The sequence below is a fragment of the Lethenteron reissneri genome, chromosome 11 (assembly GCF_015708825.2).
Source record: "Lethenteron reissneri isolate LAM-NWPU_2019-01 chromosome 11, ASM1570882v1, whole genome shotgun sequence".
In the NCBI taxonomy this organism is placed as follows: Eukaryota; Metazoa; Chordata; class Hyperoartia; order Petromyzontiformes; family Petromyzontidae; genus Lethenteron; species Lethenteron reissneri.
The window spans coordinates 12,388,227-12,413,265 of NC_083789.1; the positions used below are offsets into that span (position 1 = coordinate 12,388,227).

Below are 25,039 nucleotides of genomic sequence, written 5' to 3' on the forward strand. Positions count from 1 at the left end.
GCTACTACTACATGTGTAGTAGCTACTACACATGTAGTAGCTACTACATGTGTAGTAGCTACACATGTAGTAGCTACATGTGTAGCAGCTACTACACATGTGTAGTAGCTGCTACACATGTAGTAGCTACTACACATGTGTAGCTACACTAGCTACACATATGTAGTAGCTACATGTAATCAACGCGAACCTTTGCCGAGGGCACATCCTGGATGGTTGGGCGAGTGGGAGGGAGGTGGATTTCCCAGATACTCTATTGCGAGCAGCTGAGGAGCGCGGGGAACCTCCGGTGAACACTGCTGCACCACCCTGGGGGACAGACAATTGCGGATAGTATGTTTTGACACATCACATCAGCCACACGGCCATCTCAAGAGTGCATTGTTTCAGCAGCATTGATTCACCACGATCAGATTTTGGTCAAGGTTTGACATTCAATGTCTCATCAGCAGTGTCAGACTTCATTGAACCAATGTCGGTGAATTTCCAGATATAATAGGCGAGGACTGGCTTTGACGTTCAGCGTCTCATCAGCAGTGCGAGGCTTCATTGGACCAGTGCTGAGCCGCCAGCCTCGAGTCGCAGGGGGCGGCTCGCCCCGCACACGTGGGTAGCACGCGAGCATCGTCACGTGACTCACACCACCGCTTTACATTCCCCAGCACGGATAGTGGCACCCCCCCCGCCCCGCCTCCCTCACCCGTCGCTCATTGGCTCTGTCTGTCACGTGACCCCGCGTGCAGACGTCTAAACCAATGGCGAGCGGCGATTGCGCGAGGCGGCCGCGCGTGCGCACTAGGGAATGTGAAGCGAGCCGCGGGGTGTGTGGTGGGTGGGGGGGGTTCAGGGGGGGCGGCGCGCGCGGGTCCCGCCAGCTCCGCTCCGGGTGGAACTCTCTCGGCTTTCTTTGGGTCCGGGTCTCCTTGGATCCTTTCTGGCCCGGGTCTGGCTCAGAGGCTCGGTGACCGGGTCTGGCGCCGTGTTCGCTGTTGGGTTCTGCTCGGGGTTCGACTCGACTCAACGAGACTTGGTTATCGGTCTTTCACGATCCGGGTCGCGTTTGGTTCGGTCTGGGCTGTTGGTTCTCGGTGGCTTCGCACTCCCCCCACCCGCTTCTGGCCTAGGTGCGCTTCTGAATCTGCAACCTGGTTCCACTCGACGACTCTTCCCTGTGTCTGGCCCAGCGCTGGGCTCTGGGACTCGTCTGCTGGCTCTGGGTCTCGGTCTGGGCCCGGCTCTGGACTGGCACGGGTTCAGCTCTGGTTGTGTTTTAGTGGCGGCTCTGGGCTGGCTCGAGTCTCGACCTCGTCCCGAGCTGGCTCGCGTTCTGAGGCTCATCCTGGGCCGGGTCTGGCCCTGATCCCCCCCTCCTCCTCCTCCTCCCCGCCGCCCCGGGCGGGCGAGGCTCCACTCTGGCCTCGTCTTCGGACTCGGAGGACGGAGGAGCGAGGAGCGGCGCTCCGCCCCGCAAGCGGCGCAGGCGAGAGGCGGCGGCGGCGGCGGCGGCAGGGGCCATGCAGGGCCCCTGCCCCTCGGCCCTGCAGCCCGGGGCCATCAAGGGCGCGTTGGGCCCCGGGCACCCCCCGGGGGAGGGGGCCCCGAGGAGACCGCGGCCTCGCAGGATGAGCCGCACGGACGAGGACGTGATCCGTCTGGTCGGGCAGCACCTGCAGGGGCTCGGCCTCACGTGAGTCAAGGCCCCCACTCGTCCAGGGTTCGCCACCGCCAAGTGGTGGGGTGGGAGGGAGGCGCCCTGGTCAGCGGAATCCAGCAGTGGAGAAGCGGCGTCTCGCGGTGTGATTGTCGTGACAATGAGGGGGGGGGGGGCGCCTTCGTCTGGCAGTGGGTAGGACCATGGACGGTGACTGCGTAAATTACATTTCGTGTAGCGGGCACGTTCGCACACGAGGAGCAGGGCTACTGCCAAAGCAGGTCACCATATTGTGAACGGCTCTTCTGGAGCGGTGTGCGGTGTGTGTGCTCGTGAATGCCGCTGCGTGCGCAGTCCAATTAATGTTTAACCGGCTGGGCTCCCCCATAGGCTCGGAAGGGCCGCGTGGAATAGGAAGATGGGGGGCGGTGTGATAGCCTCCCTTCCACGCACACTTGTGGACAGCTCAAGTTAAACACGTTGCTGGTCGACTATAACGAGCGTGGCATCGCCAACTCTCCTTGTCCTCAGCCAAGAGGGAGCCAAAGGTGGACGTACATAAGAGAGCCACAATTGAATTGTAACAATACGGTGCTTATTTCATCCACCCTCCAGGGATGGGTTTCAGGCTGAGCTCTTGGGGGTATGTCGGATTGTTACATCGCAGGGCCATGAGAGGGACATGGCCTTTTGATGTCCCTAAACCAGCAGTGGATTGATGGTGGCTGGTGATGTTGACGAAGGGCTGAGTCAGCCCCTGACAAGGATTTGAACTCATGGCCTTGCAATTGTGCATCACAAACCAACCACTGCCACCAGATCAGCCTTGAACGCATTAAGATCCATATATAGACTTGAGCCCATAAATTCATATCATGACCCCGTAGGCCCCTTGCTCCTTGACGTGGGTCTCTCTAGCCACGTGGCCACCAACTTCAACATAGCTTCACCCCCCACCTCCCCCCACCATGGCGAATTCGCAAACTTAATGTCCTTGGCAGGTGGAGAGATCCTGGGAGAGGCTCCTGCAGTGGCCACCCGTAATGATTTAAATGTGTAACACGCAGCCACCGCTCCGTATTCGTTCACTCAAAGAGAGCGACTCGGAAGCACGAGGAACCAGACAAGTGGGAAGGCAGCAGCAGCCACCACCAAATTCACCCTAAAGCTCTGCAGTCCTCTGAATATGAAGGTGGTATCGGCCAGTTGATGATGAGTGTTCGCTTGTGGAAGGATATCGGAGCACCTTCTGGCGAGCCAGGCTGTAGCACCTCTGCTCGCACAGGAAGAGCGTTTCACATGAATTTGTGTCATCCACCAACCCTCGCCTCCTCAATGATGGATTACAGGCCACGTGCGTAGTCCCTACCGCCCGGCAGGGGAGGGGGCTGACGCTGCACGTGCCATGGTTGCCCTTCCCCCCTCCCCCCACAGACAAACGGTGCAGAGGCTCGTGGAGGAGTCTGGCTGTCGACTGGAGCACCCGGCCGCATCCAGGTTCCGGAGCCACGCGATGGACGGGGAGTGGGAAAAGGCACGGACTGCCAAATTGCACAACCAGCACGCTCGCTCGCGAGACACGGTGCACCCAACAGGCACATGGGCACACCGCACGGGGACCGCACCGCATGAGCACCGCACCGGCACCGCTCCGTATGGACACACCGCACCGCACGGACACTGCATCACACAGGCACACCGCACGGACACTGCACCGCACGGGCATGACACCACCACACAGGCACCACACACCAAACTGGATTGTGAGAGGAGCTCGCAAATTTGAACAAAAGTCCCGTAAGTGTGCTCCCACAGGAGCCAAGGCTGCATTGTCTGTTTCATGTAACCCATTGCCCAACCACTGGATGGCCAAGCAGCTTCTGTTTGGCTGGATAGAGGGTGCTAAACTGGCACAGTATGGTCTAGACAAAATATGGACTGATATCGTCCAGTAGGATGTGGAGCTGAGTGAACTTGCCGATGACTGCTGCCAGCAGTGTCAAAATCGGCGTCTGGATGAGGTTTGTGAAGAATACTACTGGGCAGTTGGAGGCAGTTTCCATCCAACTACAGCGGAGGGCAGAGGAGTGAAGCTCACAACCAGTGGGGTGCAGGGCATTTTAAACGCAGCAATATAGCACAGTGAGGAGCACAGGTGGTGCATCTGCCAGCCAACTCAGTCAGTCAACCCATAACAACCTGGGGTTGTCCCGTGGTCTCCTGCCTGCAGCAAGCCTTCCACACTTCACGTGATAGCTTCAAATTGCCCCTAGGCTAGCACAAGCACGATGGTGATGTCACCGCCAATTCGTGGTGAATAGCGGCTGTTATTGTTGCTGTGTTTTGTTTTAGGCTGAGAAGGACCTCGGTGAGTTGAAGCTGCTGATGAATTCACCAAACGGAGTTGTGGTAAGCAGGAAACTCCTTGGACTTCTACAGGGGATAAATGCAACCACATCTCAGGACTTGGGTTGGCCTTGAATAGGGGTAGCGAGTTGGCAGCATGTAAACCAGGGAGAGGACGTTCCAGACAGATGATGGGGGCGGCAGAGGAGAATGAGCGACGTCACATTGAGTGAAGGTTTACTGGGGGCTAAGATGTAAAACATTGGTTACTGCAATGGAGTGCGCGTGGAGAAAGTAGGGTGAGATGAGAGGGGAGAGGTAGGAGAGTGCGTGGAGGGGAATAGAATGAAGTGAGAGGTCAGAGAGTGTGTGGAGGGGTGAGTAGAGTGAAATCAGAGGGGAGAGGTAGGAGAGTGTGAAGGGGAGTAGAGTGAAAATAGAGGGGAGAGGTAGGAGAGTGCATGGAAGTGAGCAGAGTGAGATGAGAGGGGAAAGGTAGGAGACTGTGGATGGGGAGTAGAGTGAGGGTAGAGCTGAGAGGGAAGAGTGTGTGGAGGGGAGTAGAGTGAGATACGTAGGAAGTGTTAGGCAGGGATGGGACCACAGGATGTTTGAGATGGTGAGTGTGCGATCTTGAAATTGATACTGGGTTGGCTTGGGAGCCAGTGGAGTGTTGGGGTGACGTAATGCCGTGTCCGGTGAGACGTGTGGTGGTGTTCGTAACTCGGTGCCCTAATGCTGCCCCCACTGCTCTTCCGGCTGCCGTCCTCGATGCTGCCCCCCGTGGGTGCCATGCCCTCAGCACATGAAGTTCCTGCTGCTTGAGCAGAAGTACCTGGAGCACCTGGAGGACGGGAAACTCCTGGAAGCACTCACCGTGCTACGCCAGGACCTCACGCCACTCAAGCACAACACGGAGAGAATCCACGAGCTTAGCGGGTGGGTGGGCACCGCACGCCTTGCCAGGGGACACCGCACTTAGACCGAGTGACACAGCACACACCAAGTGACACCACACACACATACACACCAAGTGACACTGCACATACACTATGACCACGCACACACACACTGAGCGACGCCGCGCACGCTATTCATGCGGTGACTTTGTTCACGCTGATAGTGCTGTGTCGGGGTGACGTGGCCATTACCGTTGTCCACCTGGAGCAGCGCGGCCATGGTGGACGCCGCTGAGTGTCGATTGGATACCTGTGCCACTCCCCAGGTACCTGATGTGCAGCACCGCCGAGGAGCTGAGGGACAAGGCCTCCTGGGACGGCAAGGGCCCGACCTCCAGATGCCGGCTCCTGGAGAAACTGCAGGGTGAGGCCCGTCACTCTCTCGCCCAGCGTCCCCTCTCACATGGGACCCCACCTTCTCGCCCTCCTCCACCACCTTTTCTCACAAAAGTCTCCCACAGTTGATCAGCAGGTCTGGTATGGTAGGGTGAAATGTGGGTACTCCCCACCGCTCTGTCCAGCGTGGAAGAGTAGGCCAAATGACCGTCTGTATAGCGTTGATTCTCAACGCGCAGTCTGCGTACCACTGGCGCCCCGCAAGGCCATGAGAAGTGATCCTTAGAACTGTAGAAGTTTTAACACGTAGGAGGCTTTCGCGACCAATAGTTTCCATAACACAAAGGTTTTTTGGGTTAGATCACGTAAATATAAATATGTCGTTAAGCCCGCCACCACCCGACACAGCCACTTAGTAAAGTTTGTCACGTAAAGAAAACGTGCCAATTAGTTGCGAGTTCAGCACACCGGTATGTTGGAGAGTAAACCCACTACAACATTTACAATTATAGTGTAGTGTATAGTGTAGTGTATAGTCTAGTGTATAGTGTAGTGTATGTTGGAGAGTAAACCCACTACAACATTTACAATTCGAGTACCGTGACGTTTCGCTGGTGATTACAACAAACCGGCCTCATCAGGCGACAGCCAGAGTTGTAAAGACATCTTCCTGTTTCGGTCTTAAACAGGGGAGTAAAGGTGATGTCATCACTTGAGCCTCTCAGGTGTGAAGACTATGGGGGGGGGGGTGGGTTAATGTAGTCATACAGTAGATGACATTATATGACTACATTAACCGTTTAACCACACATTTATATTTACGCAATCTATCCTCAAAGAACTGTAGAGGATCGTTTATGCACTATGATGTAGAGCCATTACCCAAACTGTCGGCAATTGTATATGATTTTCTCTTTAAGGCTCCAGTGTTTTTATTACTGCATTTTTGTTGTTATTTGTGCTTGTGCACCACTGCCAGCGGAGCAGCAGTAGCAGATGAGGAATGTAACTACGATTAAGAGTCCTGTTGAGCTTGGCCAGCACTGCACACGCATGTGCGCACGATAGACGGCCGGGTGGAAGGTGGGTGTGCAGGGGGGAGCCGTGACAGCGCGCACGAACCCTACTCAACGCTGTGGCATGCGGGTGATGTCACCACCGCGCACTTGCCCGCCCACTCATCAGCCCGCCAGGCAGCCAGCAAAACTTTTTGCTCTAACAAAGAGTATGATCTAGCTGCTATTGGTGCAGGGTGGTGCGCACATTGCATCGAGGGTTGGGAGTGGTGCACCGGTTCAGGCGGGTTAGGGAACCACGGCTCTGGCGGGTATCTGGAGATCATTTCCACCAGCAGTGGCACGAGCAGGGCTGCACCACTACCTCCTGTTCCACCACCGTTCACCCCATGGTGTCCACGGGCGCTGACCGGTGTGCGTGCGGTTGTTCCCGGTGGGCGCGGCGAGCGCAGCATTCCTGCCGCCGTCGGTGATGCTGCCCCCGCGCCGCCTGCACACGCTGCTGCAGCAGGCGGTGGAACTGCAGCAGCAGCGCTGCCTCTACCATAACTCGCGCCTGCAGCTGGATCTGCCGGACGCCTGCCTGCTGCACGACCACTACTGCAGCCGGTGCGGTGCGCTGCGGGGCACACTGCGGGACACAGCACGCTGTGGGACACACCACACAGCGGGACACACCACACACTGGGACACACCACACTGTGGGACACACCACGCTGTGGGACACACCACACACTGGGACACACCACACTGTGGGACACACCACACACTGGGACACACCACACAGCGGGACACACCACACACTTGGACACACCACACTGTGGGACACACCACACACTGGGACACACCACACAGCGGGACACACCACACAGCGGGACACACCACACACTGGGACACACCACACTGTGGGACACACCACACACTGGGACACACCACACTGTGGGACACACCACACACTGGGACACACCACACAGCGGGACACACCACACACTTGGACACACCACACTGTGGGACACACCACACACTGGGACACACCACACAGCGGGACACACCACACACTGGGACACACCACACTGTGGGACACACCACGCTGTGGGACACACCACACACTGGGACACACCACACAGTGGGACACACCACACCGTGGGACACACCACACCGTGGGACACACCACACAGTGGGACACACCACACACTGGGACACACCACACAGCGGGACACACCACACAGCGGGACACACCACACACTGGGACACACCACACTGTGGGACACACCACACACTGGGACACACCACACTGTGGGACACACCACACACTGGGACACACCACACAGCGGGACACACCACACACTTGGACACACCACACTGTGGGACACACCACACACTGGGACACACCACACAGCGGGACACACCACACACTGGGACACACCACACTGTGGGACACACCACGCTGTGGGACACACCACACACTGGGACACACCACACACTGGGACACACCACACAGCGGGACACACCACACACTGGGACACACCACACACTGGGACACACCACACACTGGGACACACCACACTGTGGGACACACTACACAGTGGGACACACTACACACTGGGACACACCACACACTGGGACACACCACACTGTGGGACACACCACACTGTGGGACACACCACACAGTGGGACACACCACACAGCGGGACACACCACACAGCGGGACACACCACACTGTGGGACACACCACACAGTGGGACACACCACACTGTGGGACACACCACACAGCGGGACACACCACACTGTGGGACACACCACACAGTGGGACACACCACACAGTGGGACACACCACACTGTGGGACACACCACACAGCGGGACACACCACACTGTGGGACACACCACACTGTGGGACACACCACACTGTGGGACACACCACACAGCGGGACACACCACACAGTGGGACACACCACACTGTGGGACACACCACACAGTGGGACACACCACACAGTGGGACACACCACACAGCGGGACACACCACACTGTGGGACACACCACACAGTGGGACACACCACACAGTGGGACACACCACACCGTGGGACACACCACACTGTGGGACACACCACACAGTGGGACACACCACACAGTGGGACACACCACACTGTGGGACACACCACACTGTGGGACACACCACACAGTGGGACACACCACACAGCGGGACACACCACACTGTGGGACACACCACACTGTGGGACACACCACACCGTGGGACACACCACACTGTGGGACACACCACACAGCGGGACACACCACACTGTGGGACACACCACACTGTGGGACACACCACACAGTGGGACACACCACACAGTGGGACACACCACACAGCGGGACACACCACACTGTGGGACACACCACACTGTGGGACACACCACACAGTGGGACACACCACACAGTGGGACACATCACACTGCGGGACGTGGGACACACCACACAGTGGGACACACCACACTGTGGGACACACCACACTGTGGGACACACCGGACATACCACACAGTGGGACACACCACACTGTGGGACACACCGGACACACTACACAGTGGGACACACCACACTGTGGGACACACCACACTGCGGGACACACCACACAGTGGGACACACCACACCGTGGGACACACCACACCGTGGGACACACCACACCGTGGGACACACCACACAGTGGGACACACCACACAGTGGGACACACCACACTGTGGGACACACCACACTGTGGGACACACCACACCGTGGGACACACCACACAGTGGGACACACCACACTGTGGGACACACCACACAGTGGGACACACCACACTGTGGGACACACCACACTGTGGGACACACCACACCGTGGGACACCACACAGTGGGACACACCACACTGTGGGACACACCACACAGTGGGACACACCACACAGTGGGACACACCACACTGTGGGACACACCACACTGTGGGACACACCACACCGTGGGACACACCACACAGTGGGACACCACACAGTGGGACACACCACACAGTGGGACACACCACACAGTGGGACACACCACACTGTGGGACACACCACACTGTGGGACACACCACACCGTGGGACACACCACACCGTGGGACACCACACAGTGGGACACACCACACTGTGGGACACACCACACAGTGGGACACACCACACAGTGGGACACACCACACAGTGGGACACACCACACAGTGGGACACACCACACAGTGGGACACACCACACCGTGGGACACACCACACTGCGGGACACACCACACAGTGGGACACACCACACAGTGGGACACACCACACAGTGGGACACACCACACAGTGGGACACACCACACTGCGGGACACACCACACCGTGGGACACACCACACAGTGGGACACACCACACCGTGGGACACACCACACCGTGGGACACACCACACAGTGGGACACACCACAGCGGGACGCACCACACAGTGGGACACACCACACAGTGGGACACACCACACAGTGGGACACACCACACAGCGGGACACACCACACACTGGGACACACCACACCGTGGGACACACTACACCGTGGGACACACCACACCGTGGGACACACCACACAGTTGGACACACCACACAGTGGGACACACCACACCGTGGGACACACCACACCGTGGGACACACCACACAGCGGGACACACCACACTGTGGGACACACCACACCGTGGGACACACCACACCGTGGGACACACCACGCCGTGGGACACACCACACCGTGGGACACACCACACAGTTGGACACACCACACAGTGGGACACACCACACCGTGGGACACACCACACCGTGGGACACACCACACAGCGGGACACACCACACTGTGGGACACACCACACAGTGGGACACACCACACCGTGGGACACACCACGCCGTGGGACACACCACACCGTGGGACACACCACACCGTGGGACACACCACACAGCGGGACACACCACACCGTGGGACACACCACACAGTGGGACACACCACACTGTGGGACACACCACACCGTGGGACACACCACACCGTGGGACACACCACACCGTGGGACACACCACACTGTGGGACACACCACACTGTGGGACACACCACACAGTGGGACACACCACACAGTGGGACACACCACACAGTGGGACACACCACACAGTGGGACACACCACACTGCGGGACACACCACACAGTGGGACACACCACACAGTGGGACACACCACACAGTGGGACACACCACACAGCGGGACACACCACACAGTGGGACACACCACACCGTGGGACACACCACACCGCGGGACACACCACACTGTGGGACACACCACACAGTGGGACACACCACACCGTGGGACACACCACACCGTGGGACACACCACACAGTGGGACACACCACACAGTGGGACACACCACACAGTGGGACACACCACACAGTGGGACACACCACACTGTGGGACACACCACACTGCGGGACACACCACACATGGAACCACAGTGGGACACACCACACAGTGGGACACACCACACAGTGGGACACACCACACAGTGGGACACACCACACAGCGGGACACACCACACAGTGGGACACACCACACCGTGGGACACACCACACCGCGGGACACACCACACAGTGGGACACACCACACAGTGGGACACACCACACCGTGGGACACACCACACAGTGGGACACACCACACAGTGGGACACACCACACTGCGGGACACACCACACAGCGGGACACACCACACAGTGGGACACACCACACAGTGGGACACACCACACAGTTGGACACACCACACAGTGGGACACACCACACCGTGGGACACACCACACTGTGGGACACACCACACCGTGGGACACACCACACCGTGGGACACACCACACCGTGGGACACACCACACCGTGGGACACACCACACTGTGGGACACACCACACTGTGGGACACACCACACAGTGGGACACACCACACAGTGGGACACACCACACAGTGGGACACACCACACAGTGGGACACACCACACTGCGGGACACACCACACAGTGGGACACACCACACAGTGGGACACACCACACAGCGGGACACACCACACAGCGGGACACACCACACAGTGGGACACACCACACCGTGGGACACACCACACCGCGGGACACACCACACTGTGGGACACACCACACTGTGGGACACACCACACTGTGGGACACACCACACCGTGGGACACACCACACCGTGGGACACACCACACAGTGGGACACACCACACAGTGGGACACACCACACAGTGGGACACACCACACTGTGGGACACACCACACTGCGGGACACACCACACAGTGGGACACACCACACAGTGGGACACACCACACAGTGGGACACACCACACAGCGGGACACACCACACAGTGGGACACACCACACAGTGGGACACACCACACTGCGGGACACACCACACAGTGGGACACACCACACAGTGGGACACACCACACCGTGGGACACACCACACAGTGGGACACACCACACAGTGGGACACACCACACAGTGGGACACACCACACTGCGGGACACACCACACAGCGGGACACACCACACAGTGGGACACACCACACAGTGGGACACACCACACAGCGGGACACACCACACAGCGGGACACACCACACCGTGGGACACACCACACCGTGGGACACACCACACAGTGGGATACACCACACCGTGGGACACACCACACAGTGGGACACACCACACTGTGGGACACACCACACTGTGGGACACACCACACAGCGGGACACACCACACCGTGGGACACACCACACCGTGGGACACACCACACCGTGGGACACACCACACAGTGGGACACACCACACAGTGGGACACACCACACAGTGGGACACACCACACAGTGGGATACACCACACCGTGGGACACACCACACAGTGGGACACACCACACTGTGGGACACACCACACCGTGGGACACACCACACAGTGGGACACACCACACAGTGGGACACACCACACCGTGGGACACACCACACAGTGGGACACACACACAGTGGGACACCCACACAGCGGGACACACCACACAGCGGGACACACCACACAGTGGGACACACCACACCGTGGGACACACCACACAGTGGGACACACCACACAGTGGGACACACCACACTGCGGGACACACCACACAGCGGGACACACCACACAGTGGGACACACCACACAGTGGGACACACCACACAGCGGGACACACCACACAGCGGGACACACCACACCGTGGGACACACCACACCGTGGGACACACCACACAGTGGGATACACCACACCGTGGGACACACCACACAGTGGGACACACCACACAGTGGGACACACCACACTGTGGGACACACCACACAGCGGGACACACCACACCGTGGGACACACCACACCGTGGGACACACCACACAGTGGGACACACCACACAGTGGGACACACCACACAGTGGGATACACCACACCGTGGGACACACCACACAGTGGGACACACCACACTGTGGGACACACCACACCGTGGGACACACCACACAGTGGGACACACCACACAGTGGGACACACCACACCGTGGGACACACCACACAGTGGGACACACCACACCGTGGGACACACCACACAGCGGGACACACCACACAGCGGGACACACCACACCGTGGGACACACCACACAGTGGGACACACCACACAGCGGGACACACCACACCGTGGGACACACCACACAGTGGGACACACCACACAGTGGGACACACCACACTGTGGGACACACCACACAGCGGGACACACCACACAGCGGGACACACCACACCGTGGGACACACCACACTGTGGGACACACCACACAGCGGGACGCACCACACCGTGGGACGCACCACACCGTGGGACACACCACACCGTGGGACACACCACACAGCGGGACACACCACACCATGGGACACACCACACCGTGGGACACACCACACCGTGGGACACACCACACAGCGGGACACACCACACCGTGGGACGCACCACACCGTGGGACGCACCACACAGCGGGACACACCACACCGTGGGACACACCACACCGTGGGACACACCACACCGTGGGACACACCACACTGTGGGACACACCACACAGCGGGACACACCACACCGTGGGACACACCACACCGTGGGACACACCACACAGCGGGACACACCACACCGTGGGACACACCACGCCGTGGGACACACCACACCGTGGGACACACCACACTGTGGGACACACCACACTGTGGGACACACCACACAGCGGGACACACCACACCGTGGGACGCACCACACTGTGGGACACACCACACCGTGGGACACACCACACCGTGGGACACACCACACCGTGGGACACACCACACTGTGGGACACACCACACAGCGGGACACACCACACCGTGGGACGCACCACACTGTGGGACACACCACACCGTGGGACACACCACACAGTGGGACACACCACACCGCGGGACACACCACACCGTGGGACACACCACACTGTGGGACACACCACACCGTGGGACACACCACACAGCGGGACACACCACACCGTGGGACACACCACACTGTGGGACACACCACACAGTGGGACACACCACACAGCGGGACACACCACACCGTGGGACACACCACACAGCGGGACACACCACACCGTGGGACACACCACACTGTGGGACACACCACACAGTGGGACACACCACACAGTGGGACACACCACACAGTGGGACACACCACACCGTGGGACACACCACACCGTGGGACACACCACACCGTGGGACACACCACACTGTGGGACACACCACACTGTGGGACACACCACACTGTGGGACACACCACACTGTGGGACACACCACACAGTGGGACACACCACACCGTGGGACACACCACACCGGGGGACACACACCGTGGGACACACCACACCGTGGGACACACCACACCGTGGGACACACCACACAGTGGGACACACCACACAGTGGGACACACCACACCGTGGGACACACCACACCGTGGGACACACCACACCGTGGGACACACCACACCGTGGGACACACCACACAGTGGGACACACCACACCGTGGGACACACCACACCGTGGGACACACCACACAGTGGGACACACCACACCGTGGGACACACCACACAGTGGGACACACCACACAGTGGGACACACCACACAGTGGGACACACCACACAGTGGGACACACCACACCGTGGGACACACCACACCGTGGGACACACCACACAGTGGGACACACCACACCGTGGGACACACCACACTGTGGGACACACCACACTGTGGGACACACCACACAGTGGGACACACCACACAGTGGGACACACCACACAGTGGGACACACCACACCTCGGGACACACCACACCGTGGGACACACCACACCGTGGGACACACCACACCGTGGGACACACCACACCGTGGGACACACCACACCGTGGGACACACCACACAGTGGGACACACCACACAGTGGGACACACCACACAGTGGGACACACCACACCGTGGGACACACCACACTGTGGGACACACCACACCGTGGGACACACCACACAGTGGGACACACCACACCGTGGGACACACCACACCGTGGGACACACCACACCGTGGGACACACCACACAGTGGGACACACCACACCGTGGGACACACCACACCGTGGGACACACCACACTGTGGGACACACCACACAGTGGGACACACCACACCGTGGGACACACCACACAGCGGGACACACCACACAGCGGGACACACCACACAGCGGGACACACCACACTGTGGGACACACCACACAGTGGGACACACCACACAGTGGGACACACCACACAGTGGGACACACCACACAGTGGGACACACCACACAGTGGGACACACCACACCGTGGGACACACCACACAGTGGGACACACCACACAGTGGGACACACCACACCGTGGGACACACCTCACAGCGGGACACACCACACCGTGGGACACACCACACCGTGGGACACACCACACCGTGGGACACACCACACAGTGGGACACACCACACAGCGGGACACACCACACAGTGGGACACACCACACAGTGGGACACACCACACTGTGGGACACACCACACCGTGGGACACACCACACTGTGGGACACACCACACCGTGGGACACACCACACAGTGGGACACACCACGCCGTGGGACACACCACACAGTGGGACACACCACACCGTGGGACACACCACACCGTGGGACACACCACACCGTGGGACACACCACACAGCGGGACACACCACACAGTGGGACACACCACACAGTGGGACACACCACACCGTGGGACACACCACACCGTGGGACACACCACACTGTGGGACACACCACACTGTGGGACACACCACACTGTGGGACACACCACACAGTGGGACACACCACACCGTGGGACACACCACACCGTGGGACACACCACACCGTGGGACACACCACACCGTGGGACACACCACACAGTGGGACACACCACACAGTGGGACACACCACACCGTGGGACACACCACACCGTGGGACACACCACACCGTGGGACACACCACACAGTGGGACACACCACACCGTGGGACACACCACACCGTGGGACACACCACACCGTGGGACACACCACACAGTGGGACACACCACACCGTGGGACACACCACACCGTGGGACACACCACACTGGGACACACCACACTGTGGGACACACCACGCCGTGGGACACACCATACTGGGACACACCACACAGTGGGACACACCACACTGTGGGACACACCACACAGTGGGACACACCACACCGTGGGACACACCACACCGTGGGACACACCACACCGTGGGACACACCACGCCGTGGGACACACCACACCGTGGGACACACCACACCGTGGGACACACCACACCGTGGGACACACCACACTGTGGGACACACCACACAGTGGGACACACCACACAGTGGGACACACCACACAGTGGGACACACCACACCGTGGGACACACCACACAGTGGGACACACCACACCGTGGGACACACCACACAGCGGGACACACCACACCGTGGGACACACCACACCGTGGGACACACCACACTGTGGGACACACCACACAGCGGGACACACCACACAGTGGGACACACCACACAGTGGGACACACCACACTGTGGGACACACCACACTGTGGGACACACCACACTGTGGGACACACCACACCGTGGGACACACCACACCGTGGGACACACCACACCGTGGGACACACCACACAGTGGGACACACCACGCCGTGGGACACACCACACCGTGGGACACACCACACCGTGGGACACACCACGCCGTGGGACACACCACACCGTGGGACACACCACACAGTGGGACACACCACGCCGTGGGACACACCACACCGTGGGACACACCACACCGTGGGACACACCACGCCGTGGGACACACCACACCGTGGGACACACCACACAGTGGGACACACCACGCCGTGGGACACACCACACCGTGGGACACACCACACCGTGGGACACACCACACTGTGGGACACACCACACAGCGGGACACACCACACAGCGGGACACACCACACCGTGGGACACACCACACTGGGACACACCACACAGTGGGACACACCACACCGTGGGACACACCACACTGTGGGACACACCACACTGTGGGACACACCACGCCGTGGGACACACCACACTGGTACACACCACACAGTGGGACACACCACACTATGGGACACACCACACAGTGGGACACACCACACCGTGGGACACACCACACCGTGGGACACACCACACTGGGACACACCACACTGTGGGACACACCACGCCGTGGGACACACCACACTGGGACACACCACACAGTGGGACACACCACACTGTGGGACACACCACACAGTGGGACACACCACACTGTGGGACACACCACGCCGTGGGACACACCACACCGTGGGACACACCACACCGTGGGACACACCACACAGTGGGACACACCACACTGTGGGACACACCACACTGTGGGACACACCACACTGTGGGACACACCACACCGTGGGACACACCACACTGTGGGACACACCACACTGTGGGACACACCACACTGTGGGACACACCACACCGTGGGACACACCACACCGTGGGACACACCACACCGTGGGACACACCACACCGTGGGACACACCGCACCGTGGGACACACCGCACCGTGGGACACACCGCACCGTGGGACACACCACACAGTGGGACACACCACACAGTGGGACACACCACACCGTGGGACACACCACACTGTGGGACACACCACACTGTGGGACACACCACACTGTGGGACACACCACACCGTGGGACACACCACACCGTGGGACACACCACACCGTGGGACACACCACACTGTGGGACACACCACACAGTGGGACACACCACACCGTGGGACACACCACACCGTGGGACACACCACACAGTGGGATACACCACACTGTGGGACACACCACACCGTGGGACACACCACACCGTGGGACACACCACACCGTGGGACACACCACACAGTGGGACACACCACACTGTGGGACACACCACACTGTGGGACACACCACACAGCGGGACACACCACACCGTGGGACACACCACACCGTGGGACACACCACACCGTGGGACACACCACACAGTGGGACACACCACACAGTGGGACACACCACACAGTGGGACACACCACACAGTGGGATACACCACACCGTGGGACACACCACACAGTGGGACACACCACACTGTGGGACACACCACACCGTGGGACACACCACACAGTGGGACACCACACAGTGGGACACACCACACCGTGGGACACACCACACAGTGGGACACACCACACCGTGGGACACACCACACAGCGGGACACACCACACAGCGGGACACACCACACCGTGGGACACACCACACAGTGGGACACACCACACAGCGGGACACACCACACCGTGGGACACACCACACAGTGGGACACACCACACTGTGGGACACACCACACAGCGGGACACACCACACCGTGGGACACACCACACCGTGGGACACACCACACTGTGGGACACACCACACTGTGGGACACACCACACAGTGGGACACACCACACAGTGGGACACACCACACAGTGGGACACACCACACAGTGGGACACACCACACTGTGGGACACACCACACTGCGGGACACACCACACAGTGGGACACACCACACAGTGGGACACACCACACAGTGGGACACACCACACAGCGGGACACACCACACAGTGGGACACACCACACAGTGGGACACACCACACTGCGGGACACACCACACAGTGGGACACACCACACAGTGGGACACACCACACCGTGGGACACACCACACAGTGGGACACACCACACAGTGGGACACACCACACTGCGGGACACACCACACAGCGGGACACACCACACAGTGGGACACACCACACAGTGGGACACACCACACAGCGGGACACACCACACAGCGGGACACACCACACCGTGGGACACACCACACCGTGGGACACACCACACAGCGGGACACACCACACTGTGGGACACACCACACTGTGGGACACACCACACAGCGGGACACACCACACCGTGGGACACACCACACCGTGGGACACACCACACTGTGGGACACACCACACTGTGGGACACACCACACAGTGGGACACACCACACTGTGGGACACACCACACTGTGGGACACACCACACAGTGGGACACACCACACCGTGGGATACACCACACCGTGGGACACACCACACAGTGGGACACACCACACTGTGGGACACACCACACTGTGGGACACACCACACAGCGGGACACACCACACCGTGGGACACACCACACCGTGGGACACACCACACCGTGGGACACACCACACAGTGGGACACACCACACAGTGGGACACACCACACAGTGGGACACACCACACAGTGGGACACACCACACAGTGGGATACACCACACCGTGGGACACACCACACAGTGGGACACACCACACTGTGGGACACACCACACCGTGGGACACACCACACAGTGGGACACACCACACAGTGGGACACACCACACCGTGGGACACACCACACAGTGGGACACACCACACCGTGGGACACACCACACAGCGGGACACACCACACAGCGGGACACACCACACCGTGGGACACACCACACAGTGGGACACACCACACAGCGGGACACACCACACAGCGGGACACACCACACCGTGGGACACACCACACAGTGGGACACACCACACTGTGGGACACACCACACAGCGGGACACACCACACAGCGGGACACACCACACCGTGGGACACACCACACTGTGGGACACACCACACAGCGGGACACACCACACCGTGGGACGCACCACACTGTGGGACACACCACACCGTGGGACACACCACACAGCGGGACACACCACACCGTGGGACACACCACACCGTGGGACACACCACACCGTGGGACACACCACACAGCGGGACACACCACACCGTGGGACGCACCACACCGTGGGACGCACCACACAGCGGGACACACCACACCGTGGGACACACCACACCGTGGGACACACCACACCGTGGGACACACCACACTGTGGGACACACCACACAGCGGGACACACCACACCGTGGGACACACCACACCGTGGGACACACCACACAGCGGGACACACCACGCCGTGGGACACACCACGCCGTGGGACACACCACACCGTGGGACACACCACACTGTGGGACACACCACACAGCGGGACACACCACACCGTGGGACGCACCACACTGTGGGACACACCACACCGTGGGACACACCACACAGTGGGACACACCACACCGCGGGACACACCACACCGTGGGACACACCACACTGTGGGACACACCACACCGTGGGACACACCACACAGCGGGACACACCACACCGTGGGACACACCACACTGTGGGACACACCACACTGTGGGACACACCACACAGCGGGACACACCACACCGTGGGACACACCACACAGCGGGACACACCACACCGTGGGACACACCACACAGTGGGACACACCACACAGTGGGACACACCACACAGTGGGACACACCACACAGTGGGACACACCACACCGTGGGACACACCACACCGTGGGACACACCACACCGTGGGACACACCACACTGTGGGACACACCACACAGTGGGACACACCACACCGTGGGACACACCACACCGTGGGACACACCACACCGTGGGACACACCACACCGTGGGACACACCACACAGTGGACACACCACCCCGTGGGACACACCACACCGTGGGACACACCACACCGTGGGACACACCACACAGTGGGACACACACACCGTGGGACACACCCACCTCGGGACACACCACACTGTGGGACACACCCACACTGTGGGACACACCACACAGTGGGACACACCACACCGTGGGACACACCACACAGTGGGACACACCACACCTCGGGACACACCACACCTCGGGACACACCACACCGTGGGACACACCACACCGTGGGACACACCACACCGTGGGACAACCCACACCGTGGGACACACCACACAGTGGGACACACCACACAGTGGGACACCACCACACCGTGGACACACCACACTGTGGGACACACCACACCGTGGGACACACCACACAGTGGGACACACCACACCGTGGGACACACCACACCGTGGGACACACCACACCGTGGGAACACCACACAGTGGGACACACCACACCGTGGGACACACCACACCGTGGGACACACCACACTGTGGGACACACCACACAGTGGGACACACCACACCGTGGGACACACCACACAGCGGGACACACCACACAGCGGGACACACCACACAGCGGGACACACCACACTGTGGGACACACCACACAGTGGGACACACCACACAGTGGGACACACCACACAGTGGGACACACCACACAGTGGGACACACCACACCGTGGGACACACCACACAGTGGGACACACCACACAGTGGGACACACCACACCGTGGGACACACCTCACAGCGGGACACACCACACCGTGGGACACACCACAACGTGGGACACACCACACCGTGGGACACACCACACCGTGGGACACACCACACAGTGGGACACACCACACAGTGGGACACACCACACAGTGGGACACACCACACTGTGGGACACACCACACCGTGGGACACACCACACCGTGGGACACACCACACCGTGGGACACACCACACCGTGGGACACACTACACAGTGGGACACACCACGCCGTGGGACACACCACACAGTGGGACACACCACACCGTGGGACACACCACACCGTGGGACACACCACACCGTGGGACACACCACACAGCGGGACACACCACACTGTGGGACACACCACACAGTGGGACACACCACACAGTGGGACACACCACACAGTGGGACACACCACACAGTGGGACACACCACACCGTGGGACACACCACACTGTGGGACACACCACACTGTGGGACACACCACACTGTGGGACACACCACACAGTGGGACACACCACACCGTGGGACACACCACACTGTGGGACACACCACACCGTGGGACACACCACACCGTGGGACACACCACACTGTGGGACACACCACACAGTGGGATACACCACACTGTGGGACACACCGCACTGTGGGACACACCACACCGTGGGACACACCACACTGTGGGACACACCACACTGTGGGACACACCACACTGTGGGACACACCACACTGTGGGACACACCACACTGTGGGACACACCGCACTGTGGGACACACCACACCGTGGGACACACCACACTGTGGGACACACCACACTGTGGGACACACCACACTGTGGGACACACCACACTGTGGGACACACCACACTGTGGGACACACCACACCGTGGGACACACCACACCGTGGGACACACCACACTGTGGGACACACCACACTGTGGGACACACCACACTGTGGGACACACCACACTGTGGGACACACCACACCGTGGGACACACCACACTGTGGGACACACCACACTGTGGGACACACCACACCGTGGGACACACCGCACCGTGGGACACACCGCACTGTGGGACACACCACACAGTGGGACACACCACACAGTGGGACACACCACACCGTGGGACACACCACACCGTGGGACACACCACACCGTGGGACACACCACACCGTGGGACACACCACACTGTGGGACACACCACACCGTGGGACACACCACACCGTGGGACACACCACACCGTGGGACACACCACACCGTGGGACACACCACACTGTGGGACACACCACACTGTGGGACACACCACACAGCGGGACACACCACACCGTGGGACACACCACACCGTGGGACACACCACACCGTGGGACACACCACACCGTGGGACACACCACACAGTGGGACACACCACACCGTGGGACACACCACACTGTGGGACACACCACACTGTGGGACACACCACACTGGGACACACCACACCGTGGGACACACCACACTGTGGGACACACCACACTGTGGGACACACCACACCGTGGGACACACCACACTGCGGGACACACCACACCGTGGGACACACCACACCGTGGGACACACCACACTGTGGGACACACCACACAGCGGGACACACCACACTGTGGGACACACCACACCGTGGGACACACCACACCGTGGGACACACCACACTGTGGGACACACCACACAGCGGGACACACCACACAGCGGGACACACCACGCCGTGGGACACACCACACCGTGGGACACACCACACCGTGGGACACACCACACAGTGGGACACACCACGCCGTGGGACACACCACACCGTGGGACACACCACACCGTGGGACACACCACACAGCGGGACACACCACACAGCGGGACACACCACGCCGTGGGACACTGCCTTTGTGGGGTTGTCGAAGTCAGAGCATTGAGGCATTGGTGCTCATCTCCTGTTTATTGCCCTTAGCCAGAGGTGCAAATTTCAAATTCCTATGGCGGGGGTTAGTCTACCCCATAGGACAACCACCGTTGATACCAAATGTGGTGCTCATTTTATCAACCCCGGAGGGTGGGACGATGGCGGCGTAAACCCCAAACTCGGGTTTGATCTCGCAACCTTGCTGCAGCCACTAGCACCTCTCGGGGCTGCAGCAGAAGCAGCGTGGATCCGTTAGGAGCAACGCGTACGAATCAAACACACGCCGAGAAGATCACCCAGAGACCTCTCGCCCTCTGCACCTGTCCAACCAGCAGTGTTTCGCAAGAGTCCGACCCGTGCACCGTGACCCTCACCCAGGCCCCAACTCAGGGTCTTCGTCTCGCTCTCTCTGCTTTCTCTTTGACAGTCACTTTGGCCGTCATGAAGTCACGTGTAGATAAGCCAGGTAGAGTAGGCGGTTTTTTTTTTAATCCTTTATTTATCTTGTTGAAGACCCCGGTTGTGATCTTACTCGGGTTGTCGTCCTACACCCCCCCCTCCCACTCCCCGCCCCCCATCCTTGAGCACCATTGACCCCGCGGCCGCCACCCCGGTGCGCGTTCCTTCCCGCAGGAAGAACTTCCCGAGCCACACGCGCCAGGTGCTCACGGAGCACTGCAACGAGGTGTGGTTCTGCAAGTTCTCCAACGACGGCACGCGGCTCGCCACGGGCTCCAAGGACTCCACCGTCATCATCTGGCTGGTGGAGCAGGTGGGGGCCAGTTCTCAGTCCCCCCCCTTCCACCTTGTTGCGCTGAGGAAGTGTTTCCTGAGCGTGGCGCAGTATGGCCTGCGGGTCGCGGGTGTCTGTTAACTACCTCGCCTGGTAATTGGTTCTTTACCCTTCTATCTGGCAACAAAACTGACACCTTTTTGCAAGGAGTCATGTTTGCATAGACCGCAATACCTGCAGTCATAAATACAAACAAAAGACATAACTCTGATAATGTGCACCTTTTGGCGTCATCTGGTCCAACCCATATGAGACTAGGCTCGAAGGAAAGCTGTCTCGGGTGTGGACCAATCAACTTCAAGGACAGTGCACATTATCAGAGTTATGTCTTTTGTTTGTATTTATGACTGCAGGTATTGCGGTCTATGCAAACATGACTCCTTGCAAAAAGGTGTCAGTTTTGTTGCCAGATAGAAGGGTAAAGAACCAATTATCATATTTTTACTGGCAAATGAGGTCCCCATAGTGTAGATGCTTGCCCCGAGCTCTCATACTCTGATGGTGCATTGTCCTTGAGTTGTGCGCCTTTTGGCGTCATCTGGTCCAACCCATATGAGACTAGGCTCGAAGGAAAGCTGTCTCGGGTGTGGACCAATCAACTTCAAGGACAGTGCACATTATCAGAGTTATGTCTTTTGTTTGTTTTTATGACTGCAGGTATTGCGGTCTATGCAAACATGACTCCTTGCAAAAAGGTGTCAGTTTTGTTGCCAGATAGAAGGGTAAAGAACCAATTATCATATTTTTACTGGCAAATGAGGTCCCCATAGTACCTCGCCTGGTTTACAGGAGGTCGTGGGTTCAATCCCGACCCTGACGCCTGCTGTATATTTGGGGTTTTGTGTGTCTCTCTCTCCCCGTGGTCACGTGGGTTTTTGTACGGGTCCAGTTTTTCCCTTCACATTTAGAATCAACTTGTGTTTAAGACTATTTGGCTACAACAAATGTCTACATGATGATAAGCCACTT

The 25,039-nt window shown here is 59.7% G+C and overlaps 1 protein-coding gene across 1 annotated transcript in view; it reads left to right on the forward strand.

Moving 5' to 3' along the window:
• Window positions 1-841: 841 nt before the first annotated feature.
• The window catches only part of LOC133341465 (WD repeat-containing protein 26-like), a 33,425-nt gene continuing 9,227 nt past the window's right edge, over window positions 842-25,039 (forward strand). The window contains exons 1-7 of the mRNA XM_061550125.1: window positions 842-1,687; window positions 3,086-3,185; window positions 4,004-4,060; window positions 4,800-4,936; window positions 5,223-5,320; window positions 6,761-6,917; window positions 23,911-24,049. Of these exons, the coding sequence (XP_061406109.1) occupies window positions 1,515-1,687; window positions 3,086-3,185; window positions 4,004-4,060; window positions 4,800-4,936; window positions 5,223-5,320; window positions 6,761-6,917; window positions 23,911-24,049 (861 nt within the window). The 5' untranslated portion in view covers window positions 842-1,514. The remainder of the gene's footprint in view (window positions 1,688-3,085; window positions 3,186-4,003; window positions 4,061-4,799; window positions 4,937-5,222; window positions 5,321-6,760; window positions 6,918-23,910; window positions 24,050-25,039) is intronic.